This window comes from Brienomyrus brachyistius, chromosome 3, assembly GCF_023856365.1.
Source record: "Brienomyrus brachyistius isolate T26 chromosome 3, BBRACH_0.4, whole genome shotgun sequence".
NCBI classification, from domain to species: Eukaryota; Metazoa; Chordata; class Actinopteri; order Osteoglossiformes; family Mormyridae; genus Brienomyrus; species Brienomyrus brachyistius.
The window spans coordinates 8889594-8908480 of NC_064535.1; the positions used below are offsets into that span (position 1 = coordinate 8889594).

General features: G+C 44.5%; 1 protein-coding gene across 4 annotated transcripts in view; it reads right to left on the reverse strand.

The window, feature by feature from the left end:
• LOC125738085 (serine/threonine-protein kinase 10-like) overlaps positions 1 to 16069 on the reverse strand; it is a 20603-nt gene extending 4534 nt beyond the window's left edge. The window contains exons 1-13 of one of the 4 annotated variants that reach the window (XM_049006648.1): positions 15198 to 16069; positions 10463 to 10627; positions 9611 to 9659; positions 9108 to 9257; positions 8458 to 8530; positions 8116 to 8310; positions 7937 to 8018; positions 7244 to 7375; positions 6270 to 7103; positions 6067 to 6197; positions 5330 to 5453; positions 4023 to 4202; positions 3151 to 3243 (exon numbers count right to left, since the gene is read on the reverse strand). In XM_049006648.1, the coding sequence (XP_048862605.1) occupies positions 3151 to 3243; positions 4023 to 4202; positions 5330 to 5453; positions 6067 to 6197; positions 6270 to 7103; positions 7244 to 7375; positions 7937 to 8018; positions 8116 to 8310; positions 8458 to 8530; positions 9108 to 9257; positions 9611 to 9659; positions 10463 to 10627; positions 15198 to 15347 (2358 nt within the window). In that variant the 5' untranslated portion in view covers positions 15348 to 16069. The remainder of the gene's footprint in view (positions 1 to 3150; positions 3244 to 4022; positions 4203 to 5329; positions 5454 to 6066; positions 6198 to 6269; positions 7104 to 7243; positions 7376 to 7936; positions 8019 to 8115; positions 8311 to 8457; positions 8531 to 9107; positions 9258 to 9610; positions 9660 to 10462; positions 10628 to 15197) is intronic. The other 3 variants (XM_049006649.1, XM_049006651.1, XM_049006650.1) reach the window with 3 other exon arrangements.
• Between the last annotated feature and the right edge of the window lie 2818 nt (positions 16070 to 18887).

Below are 18887 nucleotides of genomic sequence, written 5' to 3' on the forward strand. Positions count from 1 at the left end.
ATAGAAATACTCAGGTGTCCTGCTCCAGTGATAAGCTGCCCATTCTTCGCTTTTTGGGAAGCAGGAAAACAGCAGTGTGGTAAGCGAGAGGGACAGCAGCGCTGAGTCACTCTACAGACACCGTGCGCTTTTCTTTAATGTATGAAAGACAGCGGCACAGTACGCTGAGCACGACCATATCGTATCAAAACCAAAGCAGGAAACAAAAGTGCTGCGTCAGGCTCGCGTCTAATCATTTCCTCAGCTTGGCGCGCAAAGTGAGCATGCTGGCCATGGAGCAGCAGGAAGCAGGTTACGCTATGTGGATGTAAAACCACAGCCCCCCCCCCCCCCTCCCCCCTTTGGAGAACACAAAAGAAATAGCCAGAACACGAACTAAAGTCACGTCCTTTCTGGGCACAGAGAAGTCTAAGCAGAGGTTTTACATCATATACTTTTAAATAATTTTTTATTTACTTAGAAGACGTCTTTACTCAAAGCGACGCACATTTTTCAGAAACTGGGGTCAGGCCATACTTGGAACTACTGCGTATTGAGGTCCACTGCTCACCGACAATGAAATCGCTCTTCCGGTGCTGCGATCTGAACTGGTGACCTTGTGATCGCAGCCACAGTGTTCTAACCCGTCGAGCCAGACACCCCCCCCCCCCCCCCCAAAAAAAAATTCCCTTATTTGAGAGTCAACAATGCTTCGGCAGTGACAATTGTCTGAAGATCGTATGCCTTTGACAGGCTGAATATTTCAGATGTGAGAAACTCTGACAAGCCAGAAGTACTCCACACTGCACTGCCAGTGAACGTGTCAACTGTCATCTTGAGCTTCCAGCTAATTACACTCTCAGATTGGATGTTGAACAAAAGTACATATCTTTTTTTAGCTAATAGTTATGTAGTATTCCTTAAAAAAAAAAAAAAAAACTAAAAAAAAAAAAAAACACTTCAAAAGTTATATTTTAAAATGAAAGCTGGTAGAGAAGAGTTTAAAGAAAATACATTTTTATCCCTTTTGAGGACATTGGATTGCATACAAAAATACACGACATTGGCCACTACTTCCGTTTGGAATCTACCTCAAAACTTTGGTTAATATAAAGAAGTCCCATTTCCTGAAACGATTGTTAGTTACTTCTACAATATTTGAAAGCTTACATGATAAATGCTACAGTGGTATGTTCATTTGAATCAGCTGAACACATTTCAAGTATGGCGGAATCATTTATAGGAACATAAAGCGTTTATAAAAGACAAAACAAATCAGGTAGAAAACGAGGACGCCTCTGCATTTTTCTTGATGGTCTTTTTGAAGTCCTCCTTGCATTGGACACGTCATTAAAGGAAATGGCAGGAGGGTGAACAAACTGTAAACATCTACCCATCTTAACCCTCTGGGGTCGACGGCATCTTTCTTGTGTATTTCAGTTTATATCTCGCTGAAATCTTGTAGAAACGTAAAAAAAACACTGACTAAATCCATAATCTGTCTTCTTTTCAAAACGTCAACTGTCGAAAGTATTAAAGTTTTTAAAATTAGGTTAAAATCGGCAAAAACCATGTCACCTTTCTTTGTTTTACCTGCATCGGGGGCGTGTAGTGTCGCCCTCACCTGAATATCGTTATTCGCATTTGAAATAGCTGCATCTCCGCATATTCAAATCCGCATTCGCATGGTGATTGGATGAACGACGCAATGGTGAAACGCGATCCAGATCCAGGGGGGGGGGATGTGACCAGGTGTCAATGGGTCACGCATACACATGAGAGCTCTTACATATTCAATGGGAGGAGACCAGAAATAGTGACATGAGTTAGGTTTTTTCTTATTTATTTAATGTTGCAACTACACCATTTAGTCATCTTCATGTAGCCAAGACTTTGGTGAACAGATATCTGGGATCAAAACAAACTTCCACCATCGCTTATAATATACTTTTATAATGTTTCTGCAAGTGTTCCAAACTGGATTTTGCAATGTCTATACTTTGATGTCAAATTACAAACTTCACATAAATCTGACATATTTCCAAAGTACACTAAGATTAAGATGAGTTTAATGCCAAAACAAATATATAACAAATAATTTGCCATGAATTAAGTTTATGATGCTGAATGAAACGTTTGACCATGTCAACGTGTGACCCCAGTCAGTCAAAGTGTGTTTCCTACCCCCAGACCCCAGAGGGTTAAAGTACTACAAGTGGACAGTGGAAGGAAACCAAAGTGGGTCCAGGAAAGCAAACCTATAAAACTATTACTGAAAATGCTCAGAGATGTGGACCTTTGGTTAATGCTGAGCGGAACGCAAACATTAAATGGTTTGGGGCCCAGTGCAAAATTTATTGCTTGGTGGAAATTTCTACGACATTGAGTGAATGTTAACATGCTGAGGAACTGCTCCACATCCTCTTACAAAGGAATGAAATGAGATTAAAAAAATAAAACGAATCATTTAGGCAAAATAATTAATAAATAGGGGCGGCATGGTGTTAGCACTGTTGCCTCACACCTCTGCGGCCCGGGTTCGAGTCTCCGCTTGGGTCACATGTGTGCGGAGTTTGCATGTTCTCCTCATGTCATTGTGGGGTTTCCTCCAGGTACTCCGGTTTCCCCCCCACAGTCCAAAAACATGATGAGGCTAATTGGAGTTGCTAAATTGCCCGTAGGTGTGCATGTGTGAGTGACTGGTGTGTGAGTGTGCCCTGCGATGGGCTGGCCCCCCGTCCTGGGTTGTTCCCTGCCTCGTGCCCATTGCTTCCGGGATAGGCTCTGGACCCCCCGCGACCCAGTAGGATAAGCGGTTTGGAAAATGGATGGATGGATGGAATTCATAAATAAAGTAATAGCGATAAGTACAAAAATGACACCTCTGCATGAAGAGGAGAATTTTTTAAGGTCTGAAGCTCTGCACTGAATTTGTCAATTAGAAACAGGGTTGAGCAGGTAAAGCAGAAGTAACATGGTTAACTACACCTAAGGTCTGATAAGAGAGCACTGTACAGATGGCTGAGACTCAGGTTAACTAATTATGATACAAGTCAAGAACAGAACTGGAGGAAGGGGAAAGAAATTGAAGTACTGGCTTAAAGTGCGCAAGAATGACTGAAGGTTTCAAGACAAGAAAGACGTGCGTGTGGACAGCGGCCACCAAGTTACCTGTTGCTGCTGCGTGACCAATAGGTCCTCTTTTAAGCGTTTCATGAGCCCTTTTCTCAAATGTTTGGGAGAAACGTTCACTTCTTCTTTCACCTAGTGTTGGCAGGCACATGAATTGGGGTGAACACAAAGCCTATCTTTGTCCGAGGGAACAAACTGGTGAGCCTCCAGTACGGAGTTAGCTCCCAAAAGAAGCGGCACCCATTAGTGTTGGAACACCCATGCGTGATTTCATGGTTCCGATGTTTTAAAGGTCCACCTCCTCCCATTTGGCACCTATGGACCAAGGGGCAGGACCACCAGTGCTTAAAAAACTGGCCAGTGGACCTTTAAATGCCTTTGAGGAAATGAAGGCCCCAAAGGAAGAAGACGATTTGCTCACGGGGCTGCAAGTACCCGCCCCCAAAGTCGAAGTGCTGAAGATCTTTCGATGACAACGTCTTACCCCACACTCATGCCGATGAAAGAGCCAATAGCATGGAGCAGAGCACTCCAGGTAGAGAGCACAAGGCATGGGACAGATTATTCTGCATGAGTCATGGGTAGACGTTGTTGCAAGTCATACACGCTAGACTTGCAGTTCCAATGCCACAACTCAGGAGGAGTAAAGTCCAGCCAGGTGTGGGGAGGGGGAGGGGGGCTTTAATGCGACAGCCTGCACCCCTCCCCACAGGAGCACGAAATCACCACAAAGCCGGGACCGATCTCAGCACCACAAGCTCCCCTCCTGTTAAGCACGTCATTGACACACAAGCCCCTCCACCTTGATCTCCCTCCAAGCCAATGGCCATTAGTGACAGAGGTGCACAGACCAACAGCAAGCTGTTCACCATGAAGGCGCCCGGCACCCGAATGAAACCCCCCCTTCCAACCTCTTTCCTGCGGTTCTTCATGGTGCTCTGGAACTTGGCCAGCTCCTTGTCCTGCTCGCCCTTGATGCGCTTGGCCTCATCGCGCAGCCGTGTGGTATGATCCTGCTCCAGACGCTCCACTGTCTGTTTCTGCTGCTTCTCCAGGCTCTCGATATCCTGATCATACTGCCGCTTCTTAGCCTGGTGCGAAGGCATCGCCGGGCCCATTAATAATGCATTACATAAGGGATATGCATGAATTATTAAGCCAATCAATATACTTAGAGAGAATTACATAGCAGAAATGGGAATTCGGCCAGGGTGTTGTAACAGTTGGGTATTTTTTTTTATAATTCTGACAGTCAGGACCTTCCTTCAAAAGGAGAACACACTACAGCAGAGGTTTACAAACTATGGGTTGTGACCCAAAATGGGTTGCAGTTGTGATGGGTACGTATTGGATACTTTCTATTGGTCTGTTTCTGCAAAAACTGAAATCCTATTGGTAACTGTTTTGCAGAACTCGAACTCTCTCCAAACAGGAGAGTGACAGGTCATGGCAATTCGAATTTGTTGGACTTGGTATGAGAGCCTTCATGAACATACCTGTGTTAGTCCCTAAATAAAGTCATTAGGTTTCGTCCGAAAAGGACTTCTGTTCCTTTAGTATGGATGGGTAGGGAGGTGAGGAGGTTATACTCCCGTTAATCCGGGTTTCCTACCCCACAATTCCAAAGCACACTGAGGAGTTACCAATTCGCCCATAGGTGTGCATGTGTGTCTAAGGTGAGTGCGCCCTGTGATAGGTTAGTGCCCCATCCTGGGTTATTCCCTGCCATGTGCTCACGGCTTCCGGGATGGGATAGGCTCCGGACCCCCCGCGACCCTGAACAGCGGTTTCAGAAAACGGATGGATGGATGGATGGTTTTTCATCATTATGTCAGATGTTCCACTGTGTTTGTTTTGTTCTTTGAAGGATGGAGGAGGGGTTTGTAGAGAGGCGTATTAATTGTCATTAACAGCAATACAAATTATAAAATTAGAACCATTTTTTTTTTAAAGAAAATAAATGAAGAATATTGTTTGCACTCTTTAAATTCAGTTTTTTTGTTGATCTCTTTTATATTATGATGGTATTACATTATATATTTTGGGTTTGCGGTCCCAGGTAGACAACAAATCACTCTTTTGGGTGAAAAATATTGGTACCCCCCTACACTACAGTATTGTAAGCTGCAATGGAACATTCCGGCTCATTAGCAGTGCCGTCATTCAGCTTCTTGGGCTTCCCCACTGGCCGGCCCTCGTCTGCGGCCTGGCTGCTCACCGTCATCTCCTGCTCGAAGCGGCGGTAAATGACATCCCTCTGCTGCAGCAGCTTGTCACTCAGCTGCTGCTGGGCCCTTTGCTCCTCCTTCTGTAGCAGACGCAGCTCGCGCAGCTCCTGCCGCCTGTTGGGGGGGGGGGGGGTGAGGGGAACCAGTGCAGGTGTGTGGTTTGGCTGTGTCTCATGTTCATATAGTACCAGTCAAAAGACTGGACACACATCCTGAAAATCATTTGTTTTCCAACCCTAAGTTCACCACGAGGTATCTGGTAAACAAGGTAAGATATGGAGTGGCGCTTTGGGATGAGTTTGGTCAAACAGGAAGAGCAAAGCAGCCGACTTGTGCCAAAAAACTTGTGGAAACTCCTTCAGGGCTGCTGGAGAAGCATTCCAGGTGGCTACATCTGGAAGCTGATCGAAAGAATGGCAAGAGTCTGCAGTGCCGTCATCGAAGCAAAAGGGGGCTATTCTGGACAGACAAAAATTTGAGAAAATACTGATATGCTGGACACTTCTCTTGATATTGCAATATCTGATATGACTTAACGGCCTCAGAGTCATTTACTCTAAGGTGCATTAAAAACTGGTGGCTTAGACCTGTCAGCCTATATTTTATTGTCCAAACACCATTATAGCATCATAAAATTTAGGGAATGACACAGAAAAATACAACCAAATACTGCCAATTTGAAAACATGGGTGCCACTTCGAAATATAACAGGAAGATACATCCGTACCTTAAGAATCGCATTTCTTCATTTTTGGTGTCATTGTCTGTGACGATCTTTGACGTGGTCACGCTGACCTCCACGCCGTCCACCAGGAACTTACGGGTCTTCTTTAGAGTCTTCTTCTGCCGCTTCATGTCCTGGAGAGGTGGGCCATCATTAAGGGTTTCGGTAATCTATCCGCAGTCCGCTTTATGGCACAGTATGCTTACCTGAATGGAAACTGAGCCAGTTTCCTTGTTCTTAGTAAGGAAGCTGGAGATGGAGAGGTTCAGGTCGATGCTGCTGTTATCCGCTGCATAGCTGCTCCCAGAATCGGAGTCTTTCTCCTTCTCGCCGTTGGCCTGTTTGGGCCCAGCCTTGTCTGCCTGGGCCTCCGTCTGAGGGGATGAGCTCGGCGCCGTCTTTGGCTCTTGTTGCTCCATGGGTGCAGCTGTATCATCTCCAGTGCCTTGGGCCTCCTTCGGAGCGTCCGCCTCTTGATTTTGATCCTGAGCCTTTTTAGGTTGCTCTAAAGGTGCTGGTGCTGCCTCCTGCCTGGTGTCCATTGTTGAGGCTTGTTCTGGAGATTCGGGGGCTTTCTCTGGGCTTTCAGAAGTTGCTATAGGTTCAGGCCTGAGCTCAGGCAGAGGTTCAGGTCTTAGGTCAGGATCAGGTTTAGGTTCGGTTACAGGTTCAGGACTGAGCTCAGGCTCAGGTTCTGGTCTGACTTCAGGAATGGGTTCTGGCTTGATCTCAGGCACGAGTTCAAGCCTGATCTCAGGAATGGGTTCAGTCACGACTGGAAGGCCCTCTTTTGCTGGTTCCTCTTTACTGCTGGTCTCCGGGACATGGACCTCACTGAGCTTATCGTTCTCCATCTTGTCAGACTCGCTGCTTCCAATGCCCTCGTCTGAGAGCTTGCCGCTGGCCTTGTCGTCCGAGCTTTCCGGCTCCGCCTTCTCCGACACCGACTCCAAGACGGAGGTCGTCTGAGACAGCTTCTCATCCTCCGAACTGCCGAAGCTGGCATCTGATAGAGCTCGCTGATGTCCAGGCCCCAGCTGCTGTGCAGAGAAGATTCACATGAACATGGGTACACGGCCATTTGTGTGGTTGATGATAAACTTCTGGTAGGACAAAACTGCAGATATGATTTGCATACTAGCAAGCAGTCAAAAGGTAATTCCATTCAAATAACCCTCACCAGCTGTGCCTCAGGCTCCTCATCTTCCTCTTCCTCTTTCGATTCCTCAATTTCCTCCGTGACCTCTGCTTTGGCTTCTGCTATCAGCTCCCGAAGAGGCCTGCTGTCCATCACGGTCGCAACAAAAGGGTGCTGCGTAGGGAGGCCGGCAATCAGTCCGAAAAAGCAGTCATGGATACACATCCCACACATGCCCATCAACCCAGGCCACAGCCTGCTTAGAACCAGCCTCGAGGGATTCGGCACTGCTAATTGTTCCACTACAGCTAGCGGCATCATCAGCTTTTGTTGTCTGTATACTTTAAGCATCCTTACTTACATTACTAACGCACAGTCATTTTTACAGACACCAGCATGCCCGCCTATGCATAAATCTACAAGCTTCAACTAGTGCGGCCAATGGGTATTTCACTGATTAACTAGCTAAAAAGTTAATGGCACAAGATTGTGACTTTGCCCAGTTCTTGCTTTCTTACTTTATGCAGGCTGCATAGCAGATACAGACGTCGAAAATGGCAAACTAGTTTTATTCCCCGCTATGCTTCTTACTTTACTGCCGCTTTCACATACATGCTAATCGAACAGACTTCAGCTCTTGTTCTACTCCCAGCAATAAGGCACAGCTTTAAGCAAAGACCCACTGATGAAGCTCGGTTGCGAGGCTCTGTCCATGGACCAAGGCTTACCACCCACCTGCAGGAGCTGGACGCTGCTCCACCTGTTGTCCACGTTTTTATCCAGCGCCTTCCGCAGGAAGTCGCTGAACTCCGGAGACCTGCCGAATGCAAAATGGAAAGTTTTAACAAGAAGGGACCAAATAACCTGCATTGACATTAAAGTACTTCGAGGTCCGGTGAGACTCTATCCCTCACCAATGCGATGGATGCATCAAAGTAGGGGGTTCGGATTTGGCTATTTTCAGCAGGACTCTCATGGGGTTCATCTCGTGGTTGGGGGGCTCTATCTGCGCCAGCTCAATCAGCGTGACGCCCAGGGACCAGATGTCTGCCTTGAAGTCATAGGGTCGGTCCTTAGAGGTCTCGCACATGACCACTTCGGGGGCCATCCTGCGGGGCACGGGAGACAGGAAGTGACCTCAGAGGATGCAGTTTCTACAGGAAGCTGATAAACTGCACAAACACAAAGACAGTGCAGAACGCAAGACAGACAGGAGGAAGTCAGCAGGCAGAAAGACAGTTGAGTATGTTACTCACCAGTATGGGGTCCCAATGAAGGAATCTCTTCTCTGAAGAGTCTTTGTGTTCTTGGCTGACACACCAAAGTCAGCTGAGGGTAGAAAGCACTGGCTTAGGGCCAAAGTATGACTGCTGGGTGGGGCAGTCAACAGCCCCTTACTCAGACCTAACTAAGCCTAACGTTCTCTCTATGAGTCAGGTGGCCACTCCCTACGTGTACACTGGTAAAACATTAGCACACTCAGGTAGCCCCTGTGCTCAAGCTACAACAAACGTGCTATTCTCTCAGCCCTTCTTTAAGACCATAGTAATTCAGTGCCCATTTACATCACTATGCCAACCTGATCTTGCAAGCTAAATAAAATGACTTTAAAACTAAAGCATTATTAAACACAGTACATTTACATTTATTTATTTGACAAAGCGTCATACAATCGAGAAAGCGGGGTCAAACATTCACTGGAGCGATTCGATTGGATAAGCGCCTTGCTCAAAGGCCCAATGGTGACATCAGTCTGCTGAGCCTGGGATTTGAACCAGTGACCTTCTGATTATGGGCGCAGCATGCTAACCTATTGAGCCACACACATCTCTGTTGACAGTCATTCTGTTAAAGCATAAGAACAGAACTCCTTGGCCCTCAAATCATGACAGGCAGTGGTGCTTACCCAGCTTGACGTCCCCGTCCAGAGAGAGAAGGATGTTACCAGCTTTCAGGTCCCTGTGAATCACCTTGTTCTCGTGCAGGTAAATCAGCGCTTCGAGGGTCTGCCTGCAAACCACCCGGATCTGGGGCTCAGTCAGGGGTCTCTCCAGCTCTGGAATCAGACGCACACACAACAATATCTCTGTCCACTCCTTATTCTGCAGTCTATGATTTGGCCAAACTAACAGAAGAGCCCCCCGGGTACAGAGACAGGCAGCACAGAGGAAACAATCACAGAATATGGAGGTTCTGCTGCTTAATTGCACTGAGGTACCACACAATGGCAGCGTGAAGAACACGCCGTTGCTCACAGGACTAATAAGTCCTCTGAGAGTCTTTATGAAGGAAGTAACTAAAACAAACACGCAGTACTTTGTAGAAAGGTCAGTCTGTCAACATTACCTAGTGAGTCATGCATTTACATTCCTACGCCTTTCTCTCAGTGTGAATAAAAATAGCACCTACCCAGCATCACGGCATCGACGGCTCCCCCTGCACAGAACTCTATCAGAATCTGCAGAGTGAAAGAACAATGCATTCAGGAGCAGCGCCGCCATAATCTCCCATGCAAAGTGAAGCAACCCACTAGGAAACAGCTCAATACAACTCAGAAATGTATCATTCAAAGAGATAAAGGTTTGTGTGTTTTATCAGGGCGGCATCTATCGTCGGTGTCACCAAACTATTTGAGGAGCTAATCTGATCTGCAGCCTCTCAGAAGAAATCATGAATCCCAGGTGACCAAATACACACAATTTATTTAATCGCGTTGTTTACAGAGGCTCCAGGGATCAACCTCAACTACTTGAGTTTTTAGAATTAGCTAGCTGCTGGAAGACCATCAGTACAGTGTGAGATGCTGAAGGACTTTCCAAGCAGGGAAAGGCAGTTGGAGACCATCCTTAAAAGAGGGACTGGGCTTTCTGTCCATTGTAGAATCGGATATCTAGCATGACGCTGCAGGCAGCTGGCTCTGCTCAGGGGACATACGTGAAATCTCAGCAGCATGGCCATATCATGCTGACAGAAACCTTGACGTTATACTTAGAGTGCGTGCAGCTTTATCCTGTTGCGCCTCATCAATAATGAACAACGATAATGCAATAATGTTGTTATACTTTAAAGCCGTCTTTGAGTCCATTGCTTGAAAGTATTACATAATCAATCACCAAATTAAAGAGGGAAATGAAGCATGTTAAGAACAATCATGCTGTACAATACCCTGCCAACTACTTTGTGATTTCCTTTAGCCACGCCCATGGGGAGAGCCACACCCACATGGCACACAATGCAGGAATCCCAGAGAAAATCACACACCCACAGTTTGGTATCATAGTAGAAGGCATCCAGCAGTTTCACAATGTGATGATGATCGCAGGAGGCGAGGATTTCTATCTCCACCATGTAATCCTCCAGCTCCTCGTCAGTCGCCGTGCTGATGACCTTGGCGGCAGCCAGGATACCCGTCTCTTTATTCTGGGCCTGGAGCACAGAGGCGGGGAGAAGAGCGTCGATGCTAAGACTGAGAATGTTGGGCTGACATAACAACGTGAGGCACACTGAGAAACAGAACAAGCACGTGAAATTAGGAGCCTGTCAATTCCAGAAATTAGCAATGCATTTTTATTAATGGTTTTCCATCACAACACAGACTCTTGCAAAAGTGGTAAAAGCAATGTAATCTGTGGCATGTAGCTGATGGCCGGAAACGTGGTGAGTCAGATGAGGTGAGGCCAGGCGTGGGCCTACCAGAGATCAGAAAAACACGCCCTACACGAGTTGGTGCCAGCCTGGTCCGGCATTCCCTCCATTACAACACTTCCCCCAGAAGCAGGGCAGTGACCGGACGAGGGAAAATGGTTTCAGGAAGGATGAAAGTCGAGGGGGTGAGACCAGCATTTCCCTACCACTCCTAGGACCTTTCATATTGCTCTACACTCTAACTTAATGCTCAAATGTCAAGGTAGTTTGCATCATTTTTACAGAGCCACCACAGGGGGAAAGAAAGAACCTGGGCAAAGCAGTATCCCAACATAAGCCTCTGCTTATTGAGACACTAAGTGTTTAACAATCCTACCATGTAATGTAATCAAACAAAAACACAACAGAAAGGTGCTTCCTGTGAACACGAGGGCTTCCTGGATGAGTAGCAGGGGAGGAACTGGGCAGCTGGGCAACAGACAAGGTTTGCTCAGCTTCTGACTTCCTTGCAGGGCTGGGGGAGGGAGTAGGGGGACGGTGCAGCTATTTTGGGCTAAGCTCGGGTTTAAGCAGGGAGGGCTGGGGGCGGGCGAGTTTGGATGGAATCTAGCGCTGTCACACTTCTATTTACATAAGCGGACGTCACTTATATTGAACGGCCCCACGCCTCACTGTGTCCCGCTCCCAGTCGCCATACAGGGACTACAAGCCGGCTCTGCCACTGGCAAACAGGTTTTGGCTCTGACCCAGAATCAAACACTTAACTCTGGCTCATGTTTCAGGAAGGACTGTGGGTGTGTCTCTGATTTCTTGGGCCAGTCAGTTTTTCAAACCAGTCAGGTTTTGTGATGCGTCTTTCAGTCAAATGACATAATTATGGCCTGAAACACAAACTTGTACCACAGCCTAGCTGCAGATTCAGCTCAAAAGAAACAACATAAAAAAGAATAATGGACTGACTTATCAATAGAGACATCTAACACAGCAATTCCTAATTCACAGATACAATTTCTTCTGAACTGCTTTAGCAAAACACTACTTATGTGGCTGAACAAAACATCCCAGTCATTTCATAATGCAGAATACACCAGCCCAAGAGTCATAAAACTAAAACCATGGCAGCACCATTTTTAGCCCTGCAACTGACTGGGGATCAGCGAGAAAGGCAAAAAAACTCCACTGCCAGTACGATTCATTCTAAACTCTGCACAGAACTACTGTTCGCATTGACTAAGAAACCCCATAAACTATGCTATTCTAAGCATATTTCTGACATACCTGTCCCTCTATCATACAGACATCTAAAAATGTTGATGTGTGACCCTTCAGCTGGCCCTGAATGCACTGATGTCATGGTCTCATGCTCTTCTGTGTTTCCATGTCAATCGACCAGAGCAGAGATGAGCATGCTGACAGTGACTGGCCAATCTTCAGCCGGTCGAGCATGTTTTCTCTGTTCTGCTGCTGAATACCACCATGAGGAGCAGTGAGCTGACAGTGCGACTCTCGGCTGTGGCAGGCACTGGGATTACGGGCAAGCAATTCTAACTTAAAACCTGAATTTCTCCAGCAAAACCGCAAGCTTATAAAATGGGTTAATTGTTTCAAATAAAACAATGAACAAATAACCATTCAGACCAACAGAAGAACCTCAAATCAGCTGCAACACGCAGGCTAGCATGATCATTATATATATATATATAACATGGTTATCATCCTACCATACGGCAACCTTGAGTTGTAAAGTAGACTGAGGTTAATACATTCTTTAAAACACTCGCAAATGTTTCTGTTTCCCTGCAAACCGATTTAAAACATGGCTGCAGCACTGAGAAAAAGGACTAAATGAAATAATAAAGTTGCAAGAAGCCGTGCCTTTCAGTAACAAACTGCAAGTACTGGAGAACCTCTGAAAATGAACTTAGCACTAATGCCGCCATGGAGCACTGCAGTAATGTATGTAATCTTACGTTGCACAACAGGAATGTTAAGACATCACTAAGATAGCATTTACAAAAGCAGAACTAACATACCTCTAAGACTGTGTCTCAGTCCTGAGGCTGCTTTGGGTGCGATTGATAAATATGTCAAAATGGAGGTGCCCAGAAAATAAACAAAGCAGCTTGGAGAAATTTCCAACCACAGTGTTCAATGTCTTCCAAGCATCATGCCATATGCTACCCAGAAGAGGTGATACAGGTCTCCTGCTGCAGAGTTCTGTCACACCTACTTGACAAGGCAGTGGAGAGGGAAGCTAGAGGCAAGTGGCACTTTCTCTTCTCTTACAACATTTACAGTCGTGGCACTCGCTTGGGTCGGTATGATAGAGTTTCTATGACGTTTAAGGTTAAATATCAGACATAATGACAGTCTACGAATTCAGTGGCCAAATATATTGCCTGCTGGATTTGACGCACCTATTGGAAAGTGAACAAAATGTGTTTCCTATGATGTCAGATGCATGACTAATGTATAAACAGGCTCGACAGACTATCTTCTGAAGGGCAACTACACCACAAGGCTCCCAGTGGTCCATGACTCGTCTAGGGTAAGACTATCTGCTGCCATTCCGGTCTTTAACCTGTTTGGCTTTGCTCAGAATAGGTGACTCTGAATTTGTACCCTTCGCTCTAAAGCACCGCCCACAACCCTCCTCCTGTCCACTAGCCAAGTGACTCTCACTAGATACGCTTTGGCAAGCCCCACCTAGCTGATGTCAGGACGTGCTACTCAAAGCATGTGGGCCTGGCAAGCACATTGGAAAGGTGTGATTAAATGTGCTGAAGCAAGCAGTAACAGTGAAGCCACTGCCGGTGATGTGACCCATCCCCCAGCACCCCACTCCGAATGCAAAGAGTTGAAAAACTCTCTATGATCTGTACAATAGCCCATTATGGATGGGCCAGTATCTACAATTCTCATTTCCACTAATTGATAACTTTAAACAGTGGTACATTCGAAAACATCTAATTGAGGGGACAAAACTAGCAATGGCCCATGGAAATTTGAATTTTTGGCTTCAGTTGATAATGCATTTGCTGCTAACCTCACAAGCTTTTATATATAAGAATATCTAGATTGTATATATCGTTTATATATCTTGGGAGTTTCAGGCTAGATGAGGCATCCTGCAAATTTACCGCACAAATAGGGAGAGAATGTGTCTCTCTCTTCCAAAACAGCAAATCCGCCCTTCACTTGCTTAGGTCACTGGCTCTATCATCCCACAATGTTTCAAAGACATTCACCTTGCCTGTATTCTTTTGGTTCAAGTTAAACAGTAGAATCCTCTCAAGTCTAAAGGCGACGATTCGCAGGGCAACTTTTTACACATCGTTGCCAGCAATGTTGCTGACCAGTGTTGCTTGGGCAGCAGATTTCTATTTGAAAAACTTTAACTGGCAGTGGGCAACATTTTTCAGTGATCCAGAGGAGTTGTCCTTTGGCTCACCAGGTTGGCAGTTGCCCGGCGATATTGCTCGAAAAGTTGCCCTGGTATCATCACCGTATCAGTACGGATACCTTACGAAGCTCGCTCAACCGCACAGCTGCAACAACCAATACCTTTCCACAACAGTCATCTCACCATCATTCTGGGCATCTGATCCCTTACTTACGTTCTAACCACCAGGTTTGCAGAGTTACCAAGATTCTCCACTGGAATCTCTTACACCATCAGCAGTCATGCTACGAGCACAGTAACATACACAGATCACTTTGATGTAGGTCTGGTCAAAGTTATTAAGCTTAATCTTAGAGTACATGGTGTGCCAACAAGCATTATAACAGTGATGATTTAGCTTCAGTATTACTATTTTCATCCATCAATGACTTTATTTACTAAAACTGAGTTCTTTTGCCACAGATTCAGCACCGATGAACCACCTTTGTTGCTTGTGTGCCAACTCAAGGCCAGAACCCTGTTGGACTTTACTGAAGTCTTAACAAACCTAAGGCAGTAATAGCAATATAAAATGAGGCCCAAACTCAAAATTATAGAATAATATTTACATCATGAGAGTCACGAATCAAAACATGCTTAAGTATTTAGGGAAGCAATGAAAAATGAATGACTGGTATAGCTGGAGTTACATTATGTATTTCAAATTGTATAACTGCATTGCTTAATAAATTATCTTTACTCCATTTAACTGTCAAAAACAGATCATCACACACTAAAGCATTAAATTAGTACCGTAAATAAAAATGGAAACATCATGGTCCACAGTAAGGTTGACTTAACCCAGGGTAACACATTTAGATTGGCATTTTACAAATTAATTCTTTTTTAAGAAACGCCTTTTGGGCTGAGTTTACCACAATGACAAAAGGCCCTTAGAATAAACTTCACCTTGTACACTTTCCCGAAGGCTCCATCGCCCAGCTCGCCGATGATTTCCCAAATATCCTCCGGATTAACGTCTCTGTGGACGTGCTCATACTGCTTCTTCTTCTTGTCTGCCCCCAGCTTAAATATCTTGCGAAAATTAAAAAACGACATTGCTTCTTTCCTGCCAAGTAACTATCTGCGGACGATCGGATCAGCGACTTCCTTTATTTATTAAAAAAAAAAAAACCCGACTAATATGCTATATGACCAGCTAGGTAGCTCGCCAGTCATTCAATAAAAGAAACACAAAACTATTAGCTATAGACTACATTTATATAGCTTTGGATAGACAGGACCGGATATCAAAAAATATATATACTAAGCAAATCAATGCCACCATTAACTATTATTCTAATATCCTGCCAGTCAAGCAATTAAATCTGTTGTAGGAAAAAAAACACAAGCGGTTAACTAGTAAATCGGACCATACAGTAACTACCAGCCATGTTTAACCGTAATTAAAAAATAAGTCTATATTCGCCAATTATCCGGACGTAGCGAGCGCCGCTGGCCGTCATAGCCGAGGCTAGCGTGCTCTCCGGCGGACTCGGTGGGCATCCACAGCCCCGAGTTTCGGCCCAGCGACGCGAGCGGAGACGGAAAGGGGGAAAAAGGCGCCTTCCGACTTTAAGTAAGCTTTTAGGATAAAATAATAATAATCCCGTAATACAATTCCAGCCCGTAAACGCGTCTCTCCTTGCAAATCACAACGCTTTTTTTGTATGTAAGCCCCCAAAAAATCCTTTCACAAGACTAGAACAAAGTCAGCCGTCTTTCCTCGACTGGAATCAACAACTTGAGAGGCAACGATAACAGCGCGGTGGACGGAGCGCGTTCCCGCAGAGCTCGTCGGACGGAGCGCGTTCCTGCGGGGCGCAGACTCAGTGTGGCATCAAAAAAATAAATAAATAAAATAAAACAAAAACACCGCAAGCTGTACGGTGGGGGCGTCAGAGGCAAACAAAACATTTTCATATCACGTCTGTTTTACATTGGGGAAAAAATGCTTTCTTCACTCAGGAAGCACCAACAAATAAAACAAATTTATGACGCAAGGGGAAATTAATGTGCCAATTCAATGTCGTACTGAAGGTAGACACAATTCACGGATGCAAAAACCAAGCAGTCAAGGCAAAATGATTAAGAAAAAAAAATTGTAATCGAAAAGCAAAGTACTATCAGTCCTATTGAACAACAAATTTTCTTGCACTTAAAACTTCCTCAGGAGTGGATCAGTGGATCAGATGATTGTAATTTATGTCACAAACTGGGAGGATAATTTTTTCTACTTATTTTTAATTGTCCTGATAATTTGAATCATTGTGTGCTTCTAAAACACTGTTAAAGCAACACTTTCTATCCCGGATTTATTATAATTCCATACTGGGTCGCCTTTACAGCCTTCTGTTGGTGAAAATATTGAAATCGCTTTCAGTATTAATAAGTGCCCCTGGAAGGCGTTGTAGACAGTAATCTGCTCCATTATATACCATCCAAGAATTAATTTTTCTACATTATTCGTCAATGCATGGTGACTTCTTTGAACACATCCTATTGCAGCCATAGTGTTCTTGAGGTGTCGTACAGCTGCAAACTGCATTCAGTGTGCTGGCTGAGACTTCACAGAACATCAACATGAGGTTTTTTCAAACTATAATTTGATATTCTTTATTTGTTTTGCTGGCTATCTATCTATCTATCTATCTATCTATCTATCTATCTATCTATCTATCTATCTATCTATCTATCTATCTATCTATCTATCTATCTATCTATCTATCTATCTATCTAGCATTTGTTAATTTTAATAAGCTCATCTAAATTATTATGTTTATAAATTATTAGTGTGTGACTCATTGGGTTTGGCTACTGAGCCTTTGATAAAAAAGGTTGCTCATTCAGATCCTTTGGTCAGCAGAGTGATTTCACCGTCAGGCCCCCGCTGGGACTGTCTGAACCTGCTTACTCAAAATGCACATCACTTTGGATAATTGCTTCTACTAAGCAAATATAATTGTTTATGTAGTTTCAGTCTAATCTGCTGTTTTACTTCTGATTGTTTTTCTGGAATGTAGAATTGGGTCTGTTATACTGAAGGACTTCTTCCGAGCTTAGGCGTAATCCAAGGCTAAGCCACACCAGCTGTGGTTTCAGGCGTAATCGCGACTAACTGGGAGCTGTAAAACAACCAATGAATGTTTATATTGCATGACAGTGTTGTTTTTTTCTACTGAAGGAACAATCAAAACATACATATGAGAATTTAAGCCTCTGGATATAATTTACTGAGAAGGGAAAAATCTAAACAGTTCTAATAAGAATTTCCATCTGGGATCAATAAAGTCAAACTTAACTCTAATCTTAAAGTTTCTGTTTTTGTTAATTTATATAAAAAATAGCCTCAACATAACATATAATAATTTGTTTAATAATTACAGAAGAATTTTGTGATTTGTTAATAAAGAAAATAATAGGGGCTAGTTCCAATTATTCAATTAAAATAGGACACTAGAGGGAAGCATTGTGTAACTTTCAGGAAGCAACCAAACCGCGGCATCACATTTAATTCCATCTTATAACCATTTACATCGGTCAGAGTTGCATAAAAGGCAGCATCAGGTATCAGGCTGAGATGCATGAGATGTCAGTCCAACACAGGGCACATATACACGCTTATACTCCATAGGCAGTGTAGGGATGGCAGATACCCTAACTGCATAACAGCCTAACTGATAAAGCTTTTGTTTGGTAAATACTTTATTTTCGAATTGGCATCAGTCAAATTACACGTAATGAATTTCTGGAATGTTACAAGGCCAAATTTGGGTGTTCACTACAGAAGACGACTCTTGTGAGGTGTAAGCATGTATATCGCTCTTAGCTTCCTATAAATGAGTTATTGGAAGTTTACATGAAGTAAAATAAAAGCCGTGTGGTAAAACATAAACAAAAACAAGCGAACAAACAAACGAAAAACATTCAGTTAGGTGGCAGGATGGCCCAGGCACTGTGGCCTAACATTTTTAGGGTCTGATTCTATCCTCGGGTCTGTGAGTCTGTGAGTCTGTGAGTGTGGAGGCTGCATGTTCTTCCACTATCTGTGCAGGTTTCTGCAGTCACTTTGGTTTCCTCCAGCAGAAGTTGTGTTTCCAAAGTGTGCACAGTGTGCAGGGTTGCAGTGGATATTTCTGATGAATGTAAAAAAACCAAAAGGAAATTAATTTACAAACCAGATTTCTGCTGACCTCTGCTGGACATACTGTTAAAAGCATAGCTTGCAGTGGAAAAACTACGAATAATAAAAAATACATCTAGCTGTCTAAACTGAAATGTATCTCTTTTTGCAAGTGTAAAGTTGTCTCACACCTTTGGGACCTGGATTTGAGTCTCTGCACATGTGTGTGGAGTTTGCATGTTCTCCCCATGTCGTTGTGGGGTTTTCTCCGGGTACTCAGGTTTCCCCCCACAGTCCAAAAACATGCTGAAGCTAATTGGAGTTGCTAAATTGTGTGTGTGTGTGTGTGTGTGTGTGAGTGAGTGTGAGTGAGTGTGCCCTGCAATGGGCTGGGCACATGTGTGCATGTTGTTCCCTGCCTCGTGCCCATTGCTTCCGGGATAGGCTCCGGACCCCCCTATGACCCGGTAGGATAA